This window comes from Rhinolophus sinicus, chromosome 13 (genome assembly GCF_057876585.1).
Source record: "Rhinolophus sinicus isolate RSI-liver-muscle chromosome 13, RSI-T2T, whole genome shotgun sequence".
Lineage (NCBI taxonomy): Eukaryota > Metazoa > Chordata > Mammalia > Chiroptera > Rhinolophidae > Rhinolophus > Rhinolophus sinicus.
The window spans coordinates 25,725,407-25,745,952 of record NC_142513.1 but is presented as its reverse complement, the minus strand read 5'-3'; the positions used below and the strand labels follow the sequence as shown (position 1 = coordinate 25,745,952).

The 20,546-nt window shown below is 53.2% G+C and overlaps 2 protein-coding genes across 3 annotated transcripts; one reads left to right on the top strand and one right to left on the bottom strand.

Annotated features, from left to right (window-relative positions):
* Positions 1-272: 272 nt before the first annotated feature.
* On the bottom strand, positions 273-9,731 carry CDC25B (cell division cycle 25B). Of its 2 annotated transcripts, XM_074317440.2 has the most exons (16): positions 9,330-9,726; positions 8,375-8,484; positions 7,735-7,786; positions 5,887-5,928; positions 5,645-5,681; positions 5,229-5,351; positions 4,996-5,118; positions 4,671-4,802; positions 4,177-4,257; positions 3,893-4,069; positions 3,670-3,765; positions 3,097-3,159; positions 2,875-2,973; positions 2,546-2,679; positions 1,758-1,869; positions 273-1,598 (listed from the first exon to the last, which is right to left on the bottom strand). In XM_074317440.2, exons 1-16 carry the CDS (start codon positions 9,518-9,520, stop codon positions 1,458-1,460), a joined length of 1,713 nt encoding a protein of 570 aa, XP_074173541.2. In that variant the 5' UTR covers positions 9,521-9,726; the 3' UTR covers positions 273-1,457. The 2 variants fall into 2 exon arrangements, with proteins under 2 accessions (XP_074173541.2, XP_074173542.2); XM_074317441.2 differs by lacking the exon at positions 8,375-8,484 and having other exon boundaries at positions 9,330-9,731.
* Positions 9,732-17,607: 7,876 nt separating this feature from the next.
* CENPB (centromere protein B) lies at positions 17,608-20,542 on the top strand. Its single transcript, XM_019733724.3, has one exon. The coding sequence runs from the start codon at positions 17,897-17,899 to the stop codon at positions 19,718-19,720; it is 1,824 nt and encodes a 607-aa protein (XP_019589283.2). The 5' UTR covers positions 17,608-17,896; the 3' UTR covers positions 19,721-20,542.
* The last annotated feature ends 4 nt before the right edge of the window (positions 20,543-20,546 follow it).

Sequence of the window (20,546 nt, the reverse complement as noted above, 5' to 3'; positions counted from 1 at the left end):
GTTGTTTATCCTGCTGGCAATTTGGGGAAGCCATGGACAATTCTAGAGGAGTGATAGGGTCACTTTTGCCTTCTTGGTGCAGTTCAGGAAGGGTGAGCCCAGAGGTACTTGAGCAGTCAGATGTGGGGGAGGAGGAAGCTTGGCAAGACTTGGAAAGAGCATGAGGCAGACTTTCCAGGCATCTTCCAGCCCCAATCTGCTGACCTGCTCCTGCCCCATCCCACCATCACAGCCTGCAGTGGTCTTCTCAACGGTCACACATGACACGATGCTGGTTGCTCAACTTGTTCAGTGCTTTATTGAAACAAAGCCCTAACAGATGACATCAGAGCCTTCAAGCATAGCCCTTCCCACATCCTGAGAGTAAGAGTCTAGGGGTGGCTCTGTCCTTGGTTTAGCTGCTTCCGTGACATTTCCTCTTAAATATTTCCAAACCTTAAAGTGTAAAGATTTTGTCCACAGAGACAGACACACATATACTCCTGCTGTAGGCTGTCACGCTCACCGAAATGCTTCCACTCAGCGGTTTGTATGTGCAAGGCGCTGTGTATCTACAGCTATCCACCCATCCATCATCCGTCCATTCGTCCATCCATCTGTCCGGCCACGACAAGACAGCAATAGGTTCTGACAAATCAGGCCCCAAGGTTCACAACAGTGGGGGCTGGGCTTCTAGTGAGCTTAAGGATATAGGCCTTCGCCCTCGCCCAGGGGTCCCCAAGGATAACTTCCCTTTGTGAGGCAACAGAAACTAGGTCAAGCGGGTAATTAAGGTTTGAGTCTCCATCCTCAACTGGACAGGGGAAGCCTAAGCCTCAGCCTGTGAGTGACCTGAGATGGGCAAAAAAATCAAGACAGACAAATCAAGCCTGCAGGTAACACTGAAACAGGAAAGAGTAAGAGCTTATGTTTGTGCTAGAGGTGTACATAAGGGGGGACAGGAAAGAGGGAACAGGAAAGGGGAACACGCAGACACACTCAGGAGTGCTGTGTGGGCCAGGGCACAGTGCTGATGCCCAGGGCGGGGAAAAGTGCAGCTCTGGCCCATTCTGGGGGCTGTGGCTTTCCCCCCAGCCTCATACATACAAACAAAGCCCCTACAAAAAAAGGGGATTTTTCTGGATACAGGAAGACAAAGGGTTAACCTAAACAAGGAATGAAAAAAGCAAAAAGCCTCCTGCTGGACACAAAATACTTGAGCTGGACTTAATCCAATTTCACTAACAGGCCGGGTCTTCCAGGGGCTGGGGTGGGTGTAGGGGTGGCACTAGGATATGGAGTATGGTTGGAGTCAGACAAGGGGACCAAGACTAGAGGCAGGTAGATGGGACACCCTTGCCGTCTTTCCCTGGACAGCACCTGGGGCTTCCAGCAGACCCTCAGCCCTGCAGACCCCTGGGTGGCTGGTACCCAGGCCACGCAAGGCAATGAAGGTGGTTGGGACCATGACTGGCCCTTCACTGGTCCTGCAGGCGGCTGCAGAGCTCCCGCCGGCTCCGCTCCCCAGCCCAGCTTCGAGTCTTGAGGCGGAAGGTCTTCAGCTCATCCTTGAAGGCCTCATGGTTCATGGGCCGGTAGTCCTGGGGCTCACAGAAGGTCTAGGGAAGGATGGGAGGGGTCAATTAATATGGAAGAGCAGGTAACTTTGGGAAGGGGAAGCCCTCCCTTCTCCTTCTCTTAGAGTAACCACCTGACCAAGCCCTTTCTCTGTAGTACAACCCTCCCATGAAGGCTGCAACCACCCCTGCCTGTGGTACCGGGTGCTGTGGGAAGAACTCCTTGTAGCCGCCTTTGAGGATGTACATCTCAGGATAGTGGAGGCTGGGGTAGTCGTTGGTGGCCCGGTCTCGTTCCCTAATGAAACGGCACCTGGGACCAACAGAGGTGTGGGAGTCAGAGCTCGGCGTGCAGTGGGGTGGGCCTCAGGGGACCTGTTCCCTGCACCCACTCCTTTGAGGGCCTTAGAAAACCACAGAAGGCTCAAGTGTAAGCATGTCAGCCACAAGAACCCTTTTAGGTCAGTCTGGCTACTGGGTACAGAAGAGGAGAGCTGGGGAGATGGAATGAGGGAGGCAAATAGAAGGGACTCTCTGTTTCTAGAAGGCAGTTCAGAATCTTTGTTAATATCTGGCCTAGACTGGAAAAAGGGAAGCAGAACAGAGAGAAGTAGACAAAACTTAAGAGATGTATTCCAAAGATCTGGACAAGACTTAGTGAGGACAAGAGGTAGGGAAAGAAAAGGACAATTGAACACCGGAAGGGTCAGTGTCAGAAGACTGGGATAGGGCCCTTGGCTTTTAAGGACACTGCTGGAAACTTGGAACCCGATGTTGTTGGGGTGGCAGCAGTGGATGCAAGTGAGGACACAGCAATGGAGGCCTGACAGGAAGGACAGAAAAAGGGAGCCAGGAGGGTGCCATGCACGAGGAAGCCGGGGAGAGGTCGCTCCAGGTGGTCAGAGGCGACAACACGAGAGGCTGGGCTCGGGCCTCCTGGCCATAGGATGGCCCCAGCACCCATAACTTTGGGCAGAGATGGGACTCACATGCGGGGCCCACGCTCAGATGAGAATTCACAGTGGAAAATGAGGATGATTCTCTTGTCTAGGCTGCAGGGCATGATGGGGCTCTGCAGCAGGAAGGTCTCAGCATCCCGTTCCAGGGGCAGGTTCACGGCAGTCTGCCAGATGAGCCAGAGGTCAGGCCACAACCCTGGGCCTGGGTGGCAGACCTCTCCCCTATGCAGTCCCTGTCTTCCAAACGGGTGACCCCACCTCTTGCTGGGCAGGACCTTCCCCACGAGAGGGTAGGTGCACCCGTAGAGGAAGGATAGAACCAGTGAATCTTCAGGGCTTCTCTTGTCACCCTGTCTCACCTTGATGTGCCCACCTTCATACTCATAGGGGTATCTGCAGTCCACAATCACAAACCTCTCCACGATGTTGCTGAACTTGCCCATCAGCAGGGCCACCATCTGTAGGAGGCCATGGAGGTGAGTCCCAGCAGGTCAGGCTGTCAGGGAGGGCCTAGACCCTACCCAGGGATTGCAGCCTGTTCCTCAGGAACATTAACAGGCAAACGGCTCATCCACACTTACCGTTTCTGGCGAGATGTACTTGAGGTCTTGGTGCTTTCCATCCACAGTCTGTAGGAGGAAGGCCTGAAGGGAAGCGGGGAGAGAGAGAGGAGGAAGAAAGTGAAATTGGTAAGATGAGGAGCATGGAAAAGATGGAGTTCCTTTCCCAAGCCCAGAGACCACACCTGCTTTGACCTTCAAATTCAGCTCTGGTTCCCATAGCAACTGAGAGGCAACTCTTTGGTCTGATACCCAGGGAACAACCTTCCAAGGGGAAATGAAGAAGGGGAGCAGAAGTGATGGAATTCCTGCCTCTTGTCCCCCGCTCTGCCAAGCCTGGGAAGGAGGCCCAAGGGGAATCAAGCTAGTCGTTAGTTCGGAAATGTCTTCTAAGGTGGAAACACCACTGATGCCCAGACATATGTGAGGTAGAGTTGGGAGACCAAGTAGAGCCAGCGAGAGGAATCTAGGTGAGAGTAAAGGAAGATAGGATGCAAAGGACAAAGCAAAAGGGCCTCTGGGGCAAGAGGGAGGTGCGGAAGCAGCTGCTGGGCTGGGGGGCCACAGTCAGTAAGGGGTCGAGCCTTAGGGTACCTTGGAGTAGTCCCCAATCAGTTCACGGTGGTCACTGTCCAGGATGTTCTCAATCTCGTCATGACACAAGGACTTGGAGCGGAGGACGCGGGCTTTCTGTGAGACAGATGGCAGCCAGGGTCAGAGAGGAGGCCACCCCTCCATGCCCCATCTGACCAGTACCCCGCTTTCTTGCACCCTGGGTGAGAACGGGGCAGCCCCACCCCAGGAGGAGGGCACTCACAGGTTCCTCGGCCTCCAGCTGCTCCTCCAGAGGGGTGATGCTCTTCCTCCGCTTGTTCTGTATGGGCAGGTCCCTGTCCTGGGGCCGCTCTAGCCTCTTGAGGATGGGCCGGATCACACCGCAGGGCATGGACGGAGAGCGGAAGAGGCGATGACACTTGCTGTACATCATGAGGTCCTGGCAAGGGCAGCAGGTCCGGGATCAGAGCGCCCCCCACTGCAATCCCATTTGGAGGGTAGGGCCCCACCCCTCCAAGTTCTGAGGGGGCCACCCCAGAGGCTCACCTGCTCTTCTTCCTTTTCCAAGGTCTTGACCAGTGGGGCGCTAATGAGGCTCTCCATGCTTGGGGGGACTGCATCATTATCCTGAGGCCAAATCAGCAAGAATATGGTCACCCCCGCAGGTACAGGCCAAACCTCAGGCCCTGAGTCCTCCAAACACAGCGTTCTCTGTTCTCTCACAGGTCTCCCTGGCCCTGCCAGCATATCCACACAGGGCAGCTCCCCAGAGCAAGGAGGCTGCAGGGTCCCCCTTGCTGCTGGGGCCTGCACAGAACTGAGAGAAGCATGGCCATCCACCTTGCCCATCCTCCCCACACTGCAGCAGCAGCCACCTGCTCTTCTCTGATTGGCCAGAGGTCAGGCTGTGACTCCGTTACCTCCAACTCTTCTGACACTGGAAGGAGGTCATAAGTCTTGCTGTAGAAGCTCAGAGTTCTCTCCTCTTTGGGAGACCCCAGGGAGGGAGAGGTAGGGCCCCTGACAGGGCAACTGCTTACCTTTAAGTCATTTTCTAGGATGTCCACAAACCCATCGTCTTCCTCAGTAGCCCCTTTGGTGGGGGTCAGGGAGAAGTGTTGGGCCAGGGGACTCAGTTCCTCTACTTCCATCTTCCACTCAGGGATCAGACACTGTATGGGTGATGAACAGATGCAGACTACTCGGGTGGGGAGCCGCGGCAGTCCCCACCCCCATCTTTCTGAGAAAAAGTTTCCCCTGCGTTGGGGCTCACAATCACCCTCCTGTCCCAGGCTGCCTTCAGGGGCACTCGCCCTGCGCCCTGCGTGCACTCCTGCCCTGCAAAGGTCAGCTCTCCCGATGTACCATCAGGTCGGGGGCCGAGCTTGGCCTCTGGGCAAAGGCTTCTCTGCGGGTGGTCCACTCTGCCATAGCATGGGTGTGGCTGGGATGTGTGGGCTTCCACGGCATCTTGAAGACAAATCCATCCTGTGGGCAAGATTGGGGGTGGGAGGGGCATTGTCAAATGCCCGAGAAGCACCCCAGCATGCCCCCTTCTCTCCCCGGAGTGTTCCCACTCCAGCCTTTTGGAAGCGCACATTCTCTTTGTCCTCCTCAGAGCTTCGAGTAGCATGGCTGCGTGCCTCGCTCTTCCTCCAGCTGCCGGGCGCTTGGGAGTTGGTGATGTTCCGTAGCACAGGGCTGTGGCCCAGAAGCCTCCCCTAGGGAGCCAGGAGGGCAGCAGGTGCTGAAGGCTGCATTCCTCTGGCACCAGGCCAGGCCCTACTTTTCTCATCCCTCCCCCAACCTCCCAGTCCACAAGGCCTGGTGGCTGAGTGTCACTGAGACAATGGGCACACCAGCCTGTCTACCTCCCAAACCCCATCTCCCGCAGTCAGACCAGGGACACCTGAACCTAAGTGAAACCTCTTGGAATTGACCCTGGATCCCTCTGCCCTTCCCCAGACCTGGCCAGCGTGCCTGAACCTCCCACCGGGCCTCAGCGGGCACTCACCGGCAAGGACTGGAAGCGTCGGATGGTGAAATGATCGCTGTAGGAAACAGAACACATCAAGGTTGGAGAGTCTGGGACCGCAATGGAGAGCATGCAGGATGTCCCTCCATGCCAGAGCTCTGTACACCCCTAAGGGAGGGCCTGGGAGAACACCTTCCCCATGCCTACTCCACCCAACAGGGAACGGGTAGCCTATGGTGGGTAGACCACGGGAGCCTGCAAGAGGTAGGCCGAGCACTTACCTTCGAATGAACTGGCTGGCTGCCTGGATGGCCTGTTCAAACCTAGGAGAGAGAAGGGTCCCATGCAGCCCACCTCCTACTACGATCTATTGCCCACCCCCAGCATCAGGTCCCCAGTCCACAAGGCCTAGGGGCCAGGGCTTAGGACAGTGGAAAGGGAAGGTAGGAAGAATATCAACCACAAGGGGGCCCAGATATTGGGGAGTGGGGAGATGAAAGGCAGCCTGGGATTTTAAAGGCTGCCCTGAATGGAAGAGGGCCAGAGAATGGCAGCAATGGAGACAGCTGGGGCAGGTCATAGGGGTGGCTGAGCGTTACCCAGACAACGGTCACGCCAGCCTGCCCACAGGCCTTCCACCTGTATGCAAATCACCTCAGCAGGGCCATATGGCAGCCAGGAAAGGCATTCATCCATCCCATGTGGGCCTTGGCCCACAATGTGGGTGTCTCCAGGCCTGGATGCCAACAAGGCTGGCCTTCCCTCTCCTTGTATGGGGCTGTGCTGGCTACCCCAGGACAGGAGCCTGGTATAGTGTGCCCCTGGATCAGCCCCAGTCTGCCATGCCAGACCCCCTAGTGACAAATGTGTAGGGTTACATCTTCTCCTCCCTCCTATGGAATTTTCCGGGACCCAGCCTCTATCCCACCCCCTCCTCCTGCCTTAGGATAGGCCAGCAGGCAAGGAATTCCAACAGATGTTCCTATTGAGACTGGAGCACAAGCTCCTGTAGACAGGCCCCACCCCCCTAGCTATGTTACCAGAGACCACCTGCCACACAGGGCTTTGTGCATCTATGCACACACACACCCTTCTTTCTGAGCAACTGTGTAACCGTCAAAGCACGTGCAGAGGTGAGGGGACATTGAGGACTAAAATATCAAGGAATTGGCCCCCGGGTGTGTGGGGGGGTGGCTATGCTCAGCCAACCTGGCATCAGGGGTGACCAATTTCATTGGCTTCATTTCCGATATGCACCTGGGCCTTAGGGAGGGTAAAGCAGGGACAGCTCTGTGTTGCCACCAAAACTCAATCTGCAGTTCCTCCCCACCCCCACCCCCACCCAATTCTCTCTTCATTTCCTGTTTGTGAACAAACCTTGCAGCCCAGCCCAGTCTGATCAAAGGCAATGGGGAAAAAAGACAGCCACTGCCCTACACCCAAAGCCATAGTCCCCCAGCCCAGGCTGGGGATGCCCAGCTGTCTTCACTAATGCTTGGCAGCTGCTCTGCCTGCTGAGGCTGAACAGATGGATGGGAAAAGCTGTGCTCTGCAAGGTACTACTCCTGCCCCACAACCTAGTGGGAGGGATCTGTCCTGAGCAGAAGCCACCAGCTCCCTCTCCAGTCCCCCTCACAAAGGGCCTGGTCCAGGGGTTGGCCAGAGGGTCAAGTGTCACTGAAGCCAGAGGTTTCTGATAGGATGGCCGAGGGCCAAACCAGCCTGCAGCAATTGTTTTGTTTGGCCTAGAGTGATAAAGGTTTTGAATTAGTTGGACCATATTTTAAAAGTGTGGTATTTCACAGGAAAAAAATGTGTATTGGCAGAAAGAAAAATGAGACACATACCAGGCCTCTATTCCCACAAGACAAGGGCTGGCTGGCGTCAAGTATCTGCTGTTTCCAGGGGCCACCACCCCAGCTCTGAGCCCACTCCCAGCTGCTCCCGTGAGAGAAGACCCTTCTCTGAGACAGGGAGAATCCCAGAACTCAGGAAGGTCATCCCCCAGATGGGGATCCAGAGGGGTCTGTCCACTCTTCCAAGCTTCCCCAGTGAGTTTACACTAGAGCTGGGATTCCCAAAGACAGGTGGGAATCCTTGGTAGTGGGGAATCCCTCTTCTCTACTCACGTCTCCTCTGCCTTCTGGGGGTCCATGGGGCTGGGAGAATCCATGCAGAGACCTGGGGGGACAGAGTGCCTTGGTTTGAAAGTAGTGCCATCCGCCGCATACTTTCCCCACCTCATCCTAACCCTATTCAGAGAAGGGAGAAAACTTGTTTCTATTTTAGAAACAAAACCCATCCATGGACTCTAAGGGCTGACACTGCCCCCCAATTTGCCCAGGGCTCCACTCCCTGTTTACCATGGAAACACTTCTACATAGGTTTTTTAAGCCAAAAATTTGCTAAGCATTTTTCTTGAACTGGTTTAAGATAATTTATTCTAGAAAAGATAATGGCTTTTTAAAGTAAAAGATTATAGCTGAAGGCAAATGAATGTTATAAAATGACCAGCTTTCAGCCCTAATGCCTCCCAGGTGGGGCTGTGGTTCAGAGACTTTGGTTTTAAATAGGTGAGATCTCATCTGCAGAGGGCCCCACCCAACCACCCACTCTGCCAGTCTGGGCTGGATGTGGTGAGCCCCACCAGAGATAGGCCAGGAGAGGCTTCTCGGCCCCCAGGTTATGGGAAAGATGTTAATCTAATTGGCAGGGATGTGGGGAGGCTCGGGCAGCCCCTCAAACTCCCCTGGCACCCCTGGGCCTCACCTGCATCAGAAGATTCAGAGGACTCAGACGACAGAGAGGATGCAGATGCCCGCCGCGGGGACAGGGGTAGGCATGTGAGCAGGTTGCCTACCTGACTCTTTGGGGTCTCCCTGGGAAGGGAGCAGGGACCCAAGGAAGGAGAAAGGTAAATGGGAGGGTTCAAGGGCTGGCTGGCCCCTGTTCCCACCAGCCACCCACTGCTGCACTGCCCCAAGGGAGGTGATGGCATGGAAGGCCTGTCCTCTTAGGCCAAGGCAAGCTCCTACTACAGAGGTCCTACATGTCTTCTCTTTGTTGATTGGTTTAAGAAAGGTCCTCCTGGGTGGAGGAGGAGATGAGCCCAAGACAAGAGCAAGGAGCTGGGCTGGGGACCACCCTGGGGGATGGTGGGGCAGCAGAGCAGCCCTGAAGAGCCTTTAAGCTCCTACCCATCCACAAGCCTTCCTGGAGGAAGGGCCAAGACTTGGGTCTCTGCTGCTGGGAGGCAACCAGCCTGGACCCTGCAGGTAGCTCAGGGAGCAGGACCAGCGTTTAACCCTTGAACCCCAGGATTGAACTGGGGATGGAGGGAGCAGGGGCATGGACATATGAGAACTGGACTGCTCTGCCACCCTCAAGTTCCCCCTCTAGGCTCACGATTTGGGGCAAAATGGTGGCGATTTGGGCAGAGATTAGGGAGGCAGCACGCTGGAGGTACACTGAGGGAGGAGGTGGAGAAGGGTGAAAAGAGGGTCTTGAGACTTGTGCTAGCCAAGAGCAGGTCACCTGGAGAGTGTGAGCAGCAAAGTCCTGGCCTCACCACCCTTGCTCTGCGCCCCCGAAGCAGGCTCTGCCCGGGAAGCCTCCCCACTTTGCCTCTCGGATTCGGGTCCCATGCCGGATTCCCCAGGAGGCCTGGGACCAACACCTGGGGCAGACTTCTCACCCCACACCCGGCCTCCTTGGGGAGCCCTACCTGCCGAGCCCAGCGAGATCATGCATGGTCTGGGTGAGGGTGGTGACCGGCGAGGAAGCCGTCGCGCGCTCCGGGAACCCCAGGAGGCCATGAGCTCCCAGCCGGAGGCCCGGACGCTTGGTACCATCGTGCACGCGGGCCGGACTTAGAGCCGAGCCCGGCGCGGCGGGATCTGGCTGGGGCAGCTCCATCGCGGCGGAGCCTAAGGAAGGCTGGCCGGAGGACCGGGCGACCCACAGAGGCCGGGCACAGCTGGACAGGACCAGGTAGGGAGCGGGCCCGGGGGGAAAGGGGAGGAAGGGAGGAAGAGCAACGGGGCCGGAACGAGGGAGGAGAGGGAAGCGGGGAGGGTGGGGAGGGGTGTAGGGATGCGGGGACCTGCCACCAGTCGGGGAAGCCTCTAGCAGCAGCTGCCACCTCCACCTCCTTATATATTCGAAAAATAACAGCGGCCGCGCCGCCGTACGCCACCAATGGGGGCGCGGGTTAGAGGAGGGCGGGACTGAGGGCGGGCCCGCGGGGTGAAAGGCGCGAGGCTGGACCAGCCCCGCCCCGCCCAATTCCAGGCTTTGGGTGGGGCGGCGGAATTGGGGTTTCTCCCACGCCCCACCCCACCCCCCACCCCACCCTCGCACCCCACCCTCGAACCAGGGTCTGATAATCCTGGCTTCCCAAATTCCGCTGCCCGGGATGTGGTTTGGAGTTACACACCCCCAGCGGAGAGGGCCCCAGGGGAAGCAACAACCCCCTAGGGGGGCCTCAAGAGGGACCCCCCGCGGTTTAACATCATTTACAAGCACCGGTAGGCATTATGAGAGGCACTGTTACAGGAGTTTGTCAAACACGGCGGCTCGACGCAGTTCGTGTTCGCTATTTTCACAGACCCAGACATTGAGGCGTGGAGTTCATTACTCGTTCAAGGTCACAAGGTTGGGCAGGTGGTGGAGCCGAGATTCTCCCCAGGCACCTATGCTCGCGCAGCCTCCTGCCACCGCTACAGGAAGCGCCAAGCGGCCCCAAAGCGTAATTCCCACCTGTAGACCCCAGCGCAGAAGGTGGACCCGCGGTGGGGGCCAATGCGTAACTAATAGGCTTCCCGGGGGGGGGTGGGGGGGGTGGCAGGTTAGATGTGAACCCAAGGGGCCCGATTTTCTCTGGCAGCGCCAGAGGAGGATCTAATGGTTGATCTAGCCATGGGTTTTGGTGGCCAGGGCCGAGGAAGGTGTCCGGTGACCTCAAAACCCAGTTATGAAAGTATCTCCTGCCCATTGGCGGTTTGACTCATGTGGTGCCAATGGCATCGTATTGTTTAGTGTTTCTTTGATGATCTGGGAGGCTGAATCTGTCACTAGTTTAAGCTGAGCATCTTCTAATTATCTAATCACTTTCCAGCGAGCCCGCTTTCCTGGAACGAGGCAGGAAGGTTGTATCCAAAAGAGTGGGCATAAGCAGCTTTTGCATCCCATCTCCCCAGGTAGATGAGATGGTCTTTAGCTGGGAGGCGTGCAGCTTGGGAAGGCAGGAGCTGAGGCCTTACACCCCTTCACGAGCAGCCCCAACCAGGGCTCAGGGGGTGGGGGTGGCCAAACAGAGGGACAGGGACCCACGTGTGGAGGAAGCAGATGGGAAGACCCCAGTCCCACCTGAGAGGGGTGATCTGGGAGGGAACTGTTACTTCTCCTCTCAACATTTTGCCCAGCTCCTTCTGTGCTGTGCCAGGCACTATGCTGTGTAATGGGCAGGACTGAACTTTCAGGCTCATATGCCCTGGGTCAAGGGTCCCACTCTGGACTTCCAAGGTTCAAGGCTGTGACTGGCCTCAACTGGGGGGGGGGGGGGGGGAAGGGCTGTGAGGCCATCCACCCAAAGGACCAGAAATAGACCTGTCCTGAGGGTTGCATTATCAAAAGCAACCCAGCCGTATTATCTGCCACCACCACCCCACACACACACAGCTGGGAGGGTGTGTGGGGGTAAAGAGGGGGGTGTTATACTCTTGAATCCCTTGAAATCTCAGTCAGAAGATCACCTCTGTGCCAGTGAAGAGAAGTCAGGCCCACAGAGGGATCATCCGACAGCATCCCACATATCAGCTCTGTGTATCTTCTGGAATCTCCTTTTGCCAACTAGATCATAGATTATGTGTTCAATTAAAAACAAACCTAGTTAATAAAAATAAGCTAAAATTTTTTTCGCAAATATCATTGTAAGAGGATCAGCTCCTCCCATCCAGCCAGGCGCTGGTTACAATGACACTTCTGGGCACATGGCTCCATCTTCCCATGGAAACAAACGACCTGGCACTGGACTGTACATATCAAGCGCTGGGCTCAGTTAAGGGGTCTGGTGCTTTGCCAGAAGAGGAGGAAAAATTACCACATGTCTGCAAAATCCTTCTGCTTCTCCAAGCCTGTTCCCAAACAGCATCTTCTTTGTGGGACTAATTTTTCTGGTGCCTTTTCTGTCATGGCTTGTGACATATTAAATGGTTTTTAAACCATTTAATACTTGCTACCAAAAATTCAGGCAAAGGAGAAAATTCAAATGGTACAAAAAGGTAGTGAGAATACATTCTCCCACCCTCCACAAACCTTCGGGACCCCTTCCCAGAAGCAGCCACTGCTATAAATTTGTTGCATATCCTTCTGGAGATAGTCTCAGTCCAAGCCAGTAGAAACATAATGGGAGGCACAAATGCAAGCCACATATGTAATTTAAAATTTTCTAGTAGCCACATTAAAAAAACACGAGGGGCTGGCCCGGTGGCTCAGGCTGTTGGAGCTCCGTGCTCCTAACTCCGAAGGCTGCCGGTTCGATTCCCACATGGGCCAGTGGGCTCTCAACCACAAGGTTGCCGGTTCAACTTCTCGAGTCCCGAAAGGGATGGTGGGCTCTGCCCCCTGCAACTCAGATTGAACATGGCACAATGAGCTGAACTGTCTCCCGGATGGCTCAGTTAGTTGGAGCGCATCCTCTCAATCACAAGGTTGCCGGTTCGACTCTGGCAAGGGATGGTGGGCTGTGCCCCCTGCAACTGGAAACGGCAACTGGACCTGGAGCTGAGCTGCTCCCTCCACAACTATGACTGAAAGCTGAATGGCACCCTCCACAACTAAGATTGAAAGGACAACAACTTGACTTGGAAAAAAAAGTCCTGGAAGTACACACTGTTCCCCAATAAAATCTTTAAAAAAACAAACAAACACGAAATTGTAATATTTTACTTAATATATTCAAAATATTATCATTTCAATATATTAATATAAAATTATTAATGAGATATTTTACATACTTTTTTTCCTGGTACCAATTCTTCAAAATCCAATGTGCATTTTACACTCACAGCATATCTCAACTTGCCACATTCCAAGTGCTCAATAGCCACATATAGGATTAGAGGCTACCATAGTAGACAGGGCAGGTCTACACATTTACAAGCATATGTATATGCCCATATTTTTATAAATATACAAACAGTATATGAAACATTGTTTTATACTTTGCTTTTTCTATTTTACTTGGAGATGGATTCATATTAGTACCATAATGGTATATATTTACTCAATTCCCTAATGCTGAACATTTAGGTTATTAGCTTTTGCAATGATGCAGAAGGGATACATCGAATGAATTCCTAAACAGGAACTGCTGGAAGGTGTGCATTTTATTCATTGAAATTTCTTTTTCCCTTTTCTCAATCTCATTTCAAGGTGACTGAACTAGTAAAGAACAAGGACCAAATTATTCATCTCTCTACCCATCTCCCTGCACCTTGAATAGGCCCCAGTCTCAGGTTGCCTCTGACCCCAGTATTCCACTTATAGGGATTTCTCTTAAGGACATAATAAAAATACACACAGATATATATGTTCATTGAGGCATTGTTAGTAACAATTAAACATGGAGTACAAGCTGGGTGTCCTTCAATATTGCAACAGCCAATGAAGGTGCAATACGTAGGTAATACCTGCAGCCTTTAAAAATAACAGATACTGGGGGATAGAGATGCCTGTCACCTGGCAGGGACCCAATAAGTAATTGTTGACTATTGAATGATTGTATATTGGGCTTTCAAAAATGGTCTTTTGAAGAGAGGGTTCCTAGAGTAAAAGAAGTTTGAAACTCACTGATATAGATATTTATTGCCATGAAAATATGTTCACAATAGGGGCTACAAAATATTATGTTAAGTGTGGTTCTGTTAAAAAACAATATCACAGAAAAGTGTCCTTTAAAGATATTATCCAAGTGGTAGAATTAAAGCTGATTAAATGTTTTTATCTTCAAAAATTTCTGTATTTTAAAATATTTTCCAAAGAACAGGTATAATTTTTAGATTAACTAAAAGAACATGATTTCACTCTGGCAGTTCCTCAAACAATTAAACATAGAGTTACCACATGACCCAGCAATTCCACTTGTAAATATATACCCAAGAGGAATGAAAACATATGTCCACACAAAAACTTGCAAACAAATGTTTATAGGAGCATTATTCATGATTACCAAAAGGTAGAAACAACCCAAATGTCTATCAACTGACAAATGTGTAAACAAAATACCATACGCATACAAGAGAATATTACTCAGGGCCGGCCCGGTGGTACAAGCGGTTGGAGCTCAGTGTTCCTAATGCCAAAGGCTGCCGGTTTGAGTCCCACATGGGCCAGTGCCAGATGGCTCAGCTGGTTGCAGCGCGGGCTCTCAACCACAAGGTTGCCAGTTCAACTACTTGACTCCCGCAAGGGATGGTGGGCTGCGCTCCCTGCAACTGAGATTGAACACGGCACCTTGAGCTGAGCTGCTGCTGAGCTCCCAGATGGCTCAGTTGGTTGGAGCGCATCCTCTCAACCACAAGGTCGCCGGTTCAACTACTCGACTCCCACAAGGGATGGTGGGCTGTGCCCCCTGCAACTAACAACGGCAAGTGGACCTGGAGCTGAGCTGCGCCCTCCATAACTACAATTGAAAGGACAACAACTTGACTTGGAAAAATCCTGGAAGTACACACTGTTCCACTTCCCCAATTAAAAAAAAAAATTAAAAAAAAAAAAAGAGAATATTACTCAGCCATTTAAAAGAATGAAGTACTGATAGATACTACATCCTGGATGAATCTTGAAAACATGAAAGAAGCCAATCATAAAGGACACATATGATTCCATTCATATGAAATGTCTAGAACAGGGAAATCTATAAACAGAAAGTAGATGAGTGGTTGCTCAGGGCTGGGGAAGGGGCAGGGGATGGGTAGGGAAATGATAGCTAAAGGGTATGGGGTTTCTTTCTACGGTGATGAAAATGTTCTAAAATTGACTGTGGAAATAGTTCCACATGCCTGTGAATTGAATATTTTAAATGGGTGAATTGTATGGTATATGAACTATATCTCAATAAAACTGTTGAAAACAAAAGCATATGTTATGGAATATTAGGGGAGAGATGAGGTATTTCTCTTGGATCTACGAACTCCAAGTGTCCTCAAATGGCTGGACAACCTCTTTCCTGCTAACTGCAGCTGCCCTCCATCAAGAGGCCCACAGTGTCTTCCACTTCCAGGCCCATCCCTGGTGCCATACAAAGAGCACTGGTATAGCCACTTTCAGGACAGAAAAGAAGCGACACGTGTTGATGGCATAGCCATTTCCAGACACCTGGTCTACCTGCTGCCTGTAGCAGTGCACAGGGCCCATTTTCACTCCATCTCAACTGATCTTTACCTGCACCAATCCACCTGGAACCCTGGGATCCCCCGCCTCCCTCCATAAGCCTTCTTTCCAATTCTCCACCTTACGGAAGTCCACAGTCCACTTTCTCTTCTCTTGGCCCAGGCTGTCAAAAGCTGCCCTCTGGGCCTAATACCCATTCCACTTACCTAACCACTATTCTTTGTGCCCCTTAGCAAGCTTTCCATTATCCTTTGCTTTTTAAAGAGAATGTTAGTACTTGCTTATTGAAGAAAACTTGGAAAATTCAGCAAAGTAGGAAACAAAAAGCCCACCCACAGTCCATTCACCCAAACACCCATTATTATAAGCCAGAATGGGTGAGGGGGCAGGAGGGGACATATGTCACACAGATGAAACCTCCAAAATGTAGACACAGTTTAATGAAGATGCATGGGAAGGAGTCCCCAGCCAGGTGGCACTACATTCCCCTTTGCACAGGGACCATACACCCATAATGGGCCAAGCACTTATCTGGCCCCTATAGGAAAAAGTCTCCCACATTTTCCTCTGGACCTTGTGATTAGAAGAATATTTTTTATATCTCTGGGGAAGCAAAGGACTCTCTAAGTAAAACACAAATCCCAGAAGCAATACAGGAAAATTTTTGTTTTTTTAGATTCCACATATAAGTGAAATCATATGGTATTTGTCTTTGTCTGATTTATTTCACTTAGCATAATACCCTCTATTTAATGATTTAAAATTTCTCATACCTAAGACTCCGCAGGCTAAGTTGAAGGACAAGTGGCAGACAGGGAGAATATATTTGTAATAACAAAGATTTTGCATTCCGAGGTGAAGAGTTCTTAGAAGTCAACAAAAAGACAAATATAGGAGATACATGGGCAAAGGATGTGACTAGAAAATCCACAGGATTCAAATAGCCGATACACATGAAGAGAAACGCACAATAAACCAGCAGTGAGTTATACTTTCTTCCCTTGGCTTCCAGAACACCATACGGGTTTGGTTTTCCTCCTACCACTTAAGCTGTTCCTTATGAGTTTCCATTTTTCTAAAAAATATACTATTTATTAAAGTATAGTTGACATACAATATTATTAGTTTCAGGTACACAACATAGTGATTTGACTTTTATATACCTCATGATATGAACACCATAAGTCTAGTAACCATCTGTCACCATACAAAGTTATTATGATATTACTGGCTATTTTCCCTATACTGTGCATTATATCCCTGTGACTTACTTATTTTATAATGAAGTTTGTATCTTTACTCCCCTCTACCCCTTTCACCCATTCCCCCACTCCTCTGGCAACCATCACTTTGTTTCGTTTTGCTTGCTCATTTGTTTGTTTTCTTTAAATTCCACATATAAGTAAAATCATACTTGTATGGTATTTGTCTTTCTCTGTCTGATTTATTTCACTTAGCATAATACCCTCTATGTCCATCCATGTTGTAACAAATGGCTAGATGTCATTCTTTTTTATGTCTCAGTAATATTCCATTATATACATCACATCTTCTGCATCTCATGAATTTCTTGCTAGTCCTTTCTTGATCCCTTTACCTTGGAGAGCCCAAGGCACTGTCCTTGGTTCTCTTTTCTTTGTCTACACCCACTTGCTTGAAGCATCATCCAGCTGCAGGTCCTGGCTCAGCCTATGCCCCTGGGTCACAGCCTTCCTTTCTGCATACTCCTCATGCTGATCAAATAGACTTTTAAAAAAACACTGCCATGCAGTCATTGTTTTAAGAATTTGTAATTTTTATGTGGTTGGTACAGGAAGAGGAGGTTACAGGGATTCATGTGTCTATATGCATATGTATATAAATGACATTATTTCTGTAGGTGCAAACACATTTATGACTATATGCATGGAAAAGCCCAGAAAATGACACACTGAGATGTTATCAGTGTTTATGGATTGTGGGATTACTATCAAATAGATTTTAAACTCTGGTGTTGCTTATACAATAACCCAAATGTGTAACAATAAACTACACAGATTAGAGTTCATCCATAATTGGAACAATATACAACCATTAAAAAGCATGTTGGCAATACTTTACCAATATGGCAAAATTCTCATCACTTGATGCCAGGTAAAACAGCAGGAGATGCCAGCTATATAGTCAGCACAGTCTGATGCCAGTTTTATGCAATGAATTTCAAAAAAAGAAAACTGCAGACACCTAGAGAAAAGACTGGAAGGAAATGTATCAAAATGTTGCCTGCGAATCTCTCCAGGTGTTGGGGGTGAAAGGTGATTTCTAGTTTCCTGTATTTTTCAGTTTCCAAAATAAAAAGTGGGTTATTTTTACTTTAATAAAACAACACAAAACACAGTTATTATTCATAAGCAACAAACCGCTTCCCACCGGGAGCAGTGGCCTGGCACCACCTCCCTGCGCGCTAGTCACCGGAAGCCCAAGCTCTGGCCCGTCCCGCAGGCCGCAGCGCCCCCCCGCGGTCGGTCCGGGGCGGCGGGGAAGGGGGTGGGCGCGGAGGGCGGGGAGGCGGCGCCGGGCGTCCCCGCGCTTCCCGCGAGATCCCGCTCCGCCCGCTCCGCCCCGCTCGCTTCGCTCCTCGCTCCCCGCGCCGCGGCACTTCCTGCCTTCCGCTCCCGCGCCGCCCGCCCTCGCCTACGTCCTCCGCCTGCTGCCCGTCGCCCGGCGCCGCGCCCGCCGGCGCCCCCGAAGGTGCCCCCGGCCCGGCCGGGTCACCGCGCCGCCCGCAGCCCCGCGAGCCGCTTTGTCTCGGGCGGGGCGCGCGGGAGAGGCCGCCAGGTGCCCCCCGCCGCGGGCCCGGGCCCCCCGCCCCGGGGCGGCGGCGGTGGCGCCGGGCCCCGGGGCGGGGGGCGCGCCGGGATGGGCCCCAAGCGGCGGCAGCTGACGTTCCGGGAGAAGTCGCGGATCATCCAGGAGGTGGAGGAAAACCCGGACCTGCGCAAGGGCGAGATCGCGCGGCGCTTCAACATCCCGCCGTCCACGCTGAGCACCATCCTGAAGAACAAGCGCGCCATCCTGGCGTCGGAGCGCAAGTACGGTGTGGCCTCCACCTGCCGCAAGACCAACAAGCTGTCCCCCTATGACAAGCTCGAGGGGCTGCTCATCGCCTGGTTCCAACAGATCCGTGCTGCTGGCTTGCCTGTGAAGGGCATCATCCTCAAGGAGAAGGCGCTGCGGATAGCCGAGGAGCTGGGCATGGACGACTTCACTGCCTCCAACGGCTGGCTGGACCGCTTCCGCCGGCGCCACGGAGTGGTGTCCTGCAGTGGCGTGGCCCGCGCCCGTTCGCGCAGCACTGCTCCCCGGGCCGCAGCAGCACCCGCCAGCCCACCTGCGGTGCCCTCGGAGGGCAGCGGAGGGAGTACGACGGGCTGGCGCGCTCGGGAGGAGCAGCCGCCGTCGGTGGCCGAGGGCTATGCCTCCCAGGACGTGTTCAGCGCCACTGAGACCAGTCTATGGTACGACTTTCTGCCCGATCAGGCCGCGGGGCTGTGCGGCAGCGATGGACGGGCGCGCAGGGCCACCCAGCGCCTGAGTGTCTTGTTGTGCGCCAATGCTGATGGCAGCGAGAAGTTACCCCCGCTAGTGGCGGGCAAGTCAGCTAAGCCCCGTGCAGGCCAAGCCGGCCTCCCCTGCGACTACACCGCCAACTCTAAGGGTGGTGTCACCACCCAAGCCCTGGCCAAGTACCTGAAGGCCCTGGACACCCGCATGGCTGCAGAATCTCGCCGAGTCCTGCTGCTGGCTGGCCGCCTGGCTGCCCAGTCCCTAGATACCTCGGGCCTGCGGCATGTGCAGCTGGCCTTCTTCCCACCCGGCACGGTGCAGCCGCTGGAGCGGGGAGTTGTCCAACAGGTGAAGGGCCACTATCGTCAGGCTATGCTGCTCAAGGCCATGGCTGCGCTGGAGGGCCAGGATCGCTCAAGCCTGCAGCTGGGCCTCATGGAGGCCCTGCACTTCGTTGCTGCGGCCTGGCAGGCAGTGGAGCCGTCGGACATAGCTGCCTGCTTTCGTGAGGCTGGCTTCGGGGGTGGCCCAAATGCTACCATTACCACTGCCCTCAAGAGCGAGGGGGAAGAAGAAGAGGAGGAGGAGGAGGAGGAAGAAGAAGAGGAGGAAGAGGAGGGTGAAGGGGAGGAGGAGGAGGCAGAGGAGGAGGAAGAAGGCGAGGAGGAGGAGGAAGAGGGGGAAGGAGAGGAGTTAGGGGAGGAAGAGGAGGTTGAAGAGGAGGGTGATGTTGATGACAGTGATGAAGAGGAGGAGGAAGAAGAGGAGGAGAGCTCCTCTGAGGGCTTAGAGGCAGAGGACTGGGCCCAGGGGGTAGTGGAAGCTGGTGGCAGCTTTGGGGGCTATGGTGCCCAGGAGGAGGCCCAGTGCCCTACCCTCCATTTCCTAGAAGGTGAGGAGGACTCTGAGTCAGACAGTGAGGAAGAGGAGGACGATGAGGATGACGAAGATGACGAAGATGATGAAGATGAGGAGGAAGATGGTGATGAGGTCCCTGTGCCCAGCTTTGGGGAGGCCATGGCTTACTTTGCTATGGTCAAGAGGTACCTGACCTCCTTCCCCATTGACGACCGTGTGCAGAGCCACATCCTCCACTTGGAACACGATCTGGTCCATGTGACCAGGAAGAACCACGCCAGGCAGGCAGGAGTTCGGGGTCTTGGACTTCAAAGCTGAGCTACAGGGCCTAGCTATGCCCTTGACCCAGATGTGGCAGCATCAACCCAGGGCAAAGGACTCTTTGGGCAGCTGTTGTGGATGGAGCCAGAGTGGGGAACCCCAGATCCTTTAGTGATGATCCCCAGGCCCTGTGACAGGCCCAGTCACCTTGGTAGGGCCTGGGGCTGGGGTCAGCCTCACTACCTGCTTATTGCCTCTTTCTCAGAGTCCTCTTTCCTCCCCATTTGCCCCTGGGCTTGGGGGATCAGGTGGGGAGCTGTCCGGTGCTACCACACCATGCCATCAGTGGACTAGGTCATAGCAGCCACCAGGGATGGGCCCTGGAAGCTCCCGGCCAGAGAGTGCCTCTCCCCTCTGCCGTCCACACCAGGTCTTTGGTGGGGGGGACCCCAAAGCCATTCTGGGAAGGGCTTCAGAGGAAGGTCCAGCCTAGGCCCCCACAAGGCTGGCAGCCCCCATCCCCTCCCCCAGGCCGCCTTGAGAAGCACAGTCTAACTCACCACAGGCTCCCGAGCCTGCCTCTGCCTGCTTTCCCACCTCCCCAATCTTTTTCTCTGGCCCAGTCCATGTTACTTTGGCCCTTGGTTTTCTTTCCAGATTGGAGGTTCCCAAGAGGCCCTCCAGGGGAGTGATATTGGGCATTTCCCTTGTGGGCAGCTGCAGGCCCCATGCCTCTCCTCCCTCTCTGGCAGGGTTTTATCTTGGGCAGGGGGCCTGGGGCTGGGCCCAGAGTCCAGCCATCCAGCCACTCCTTTCCCAGTCTGAATTCAATAAATCCGTCCACCCCCCTTTTGTGGGGGTGAACGTTTTAACAGCCAAGGGT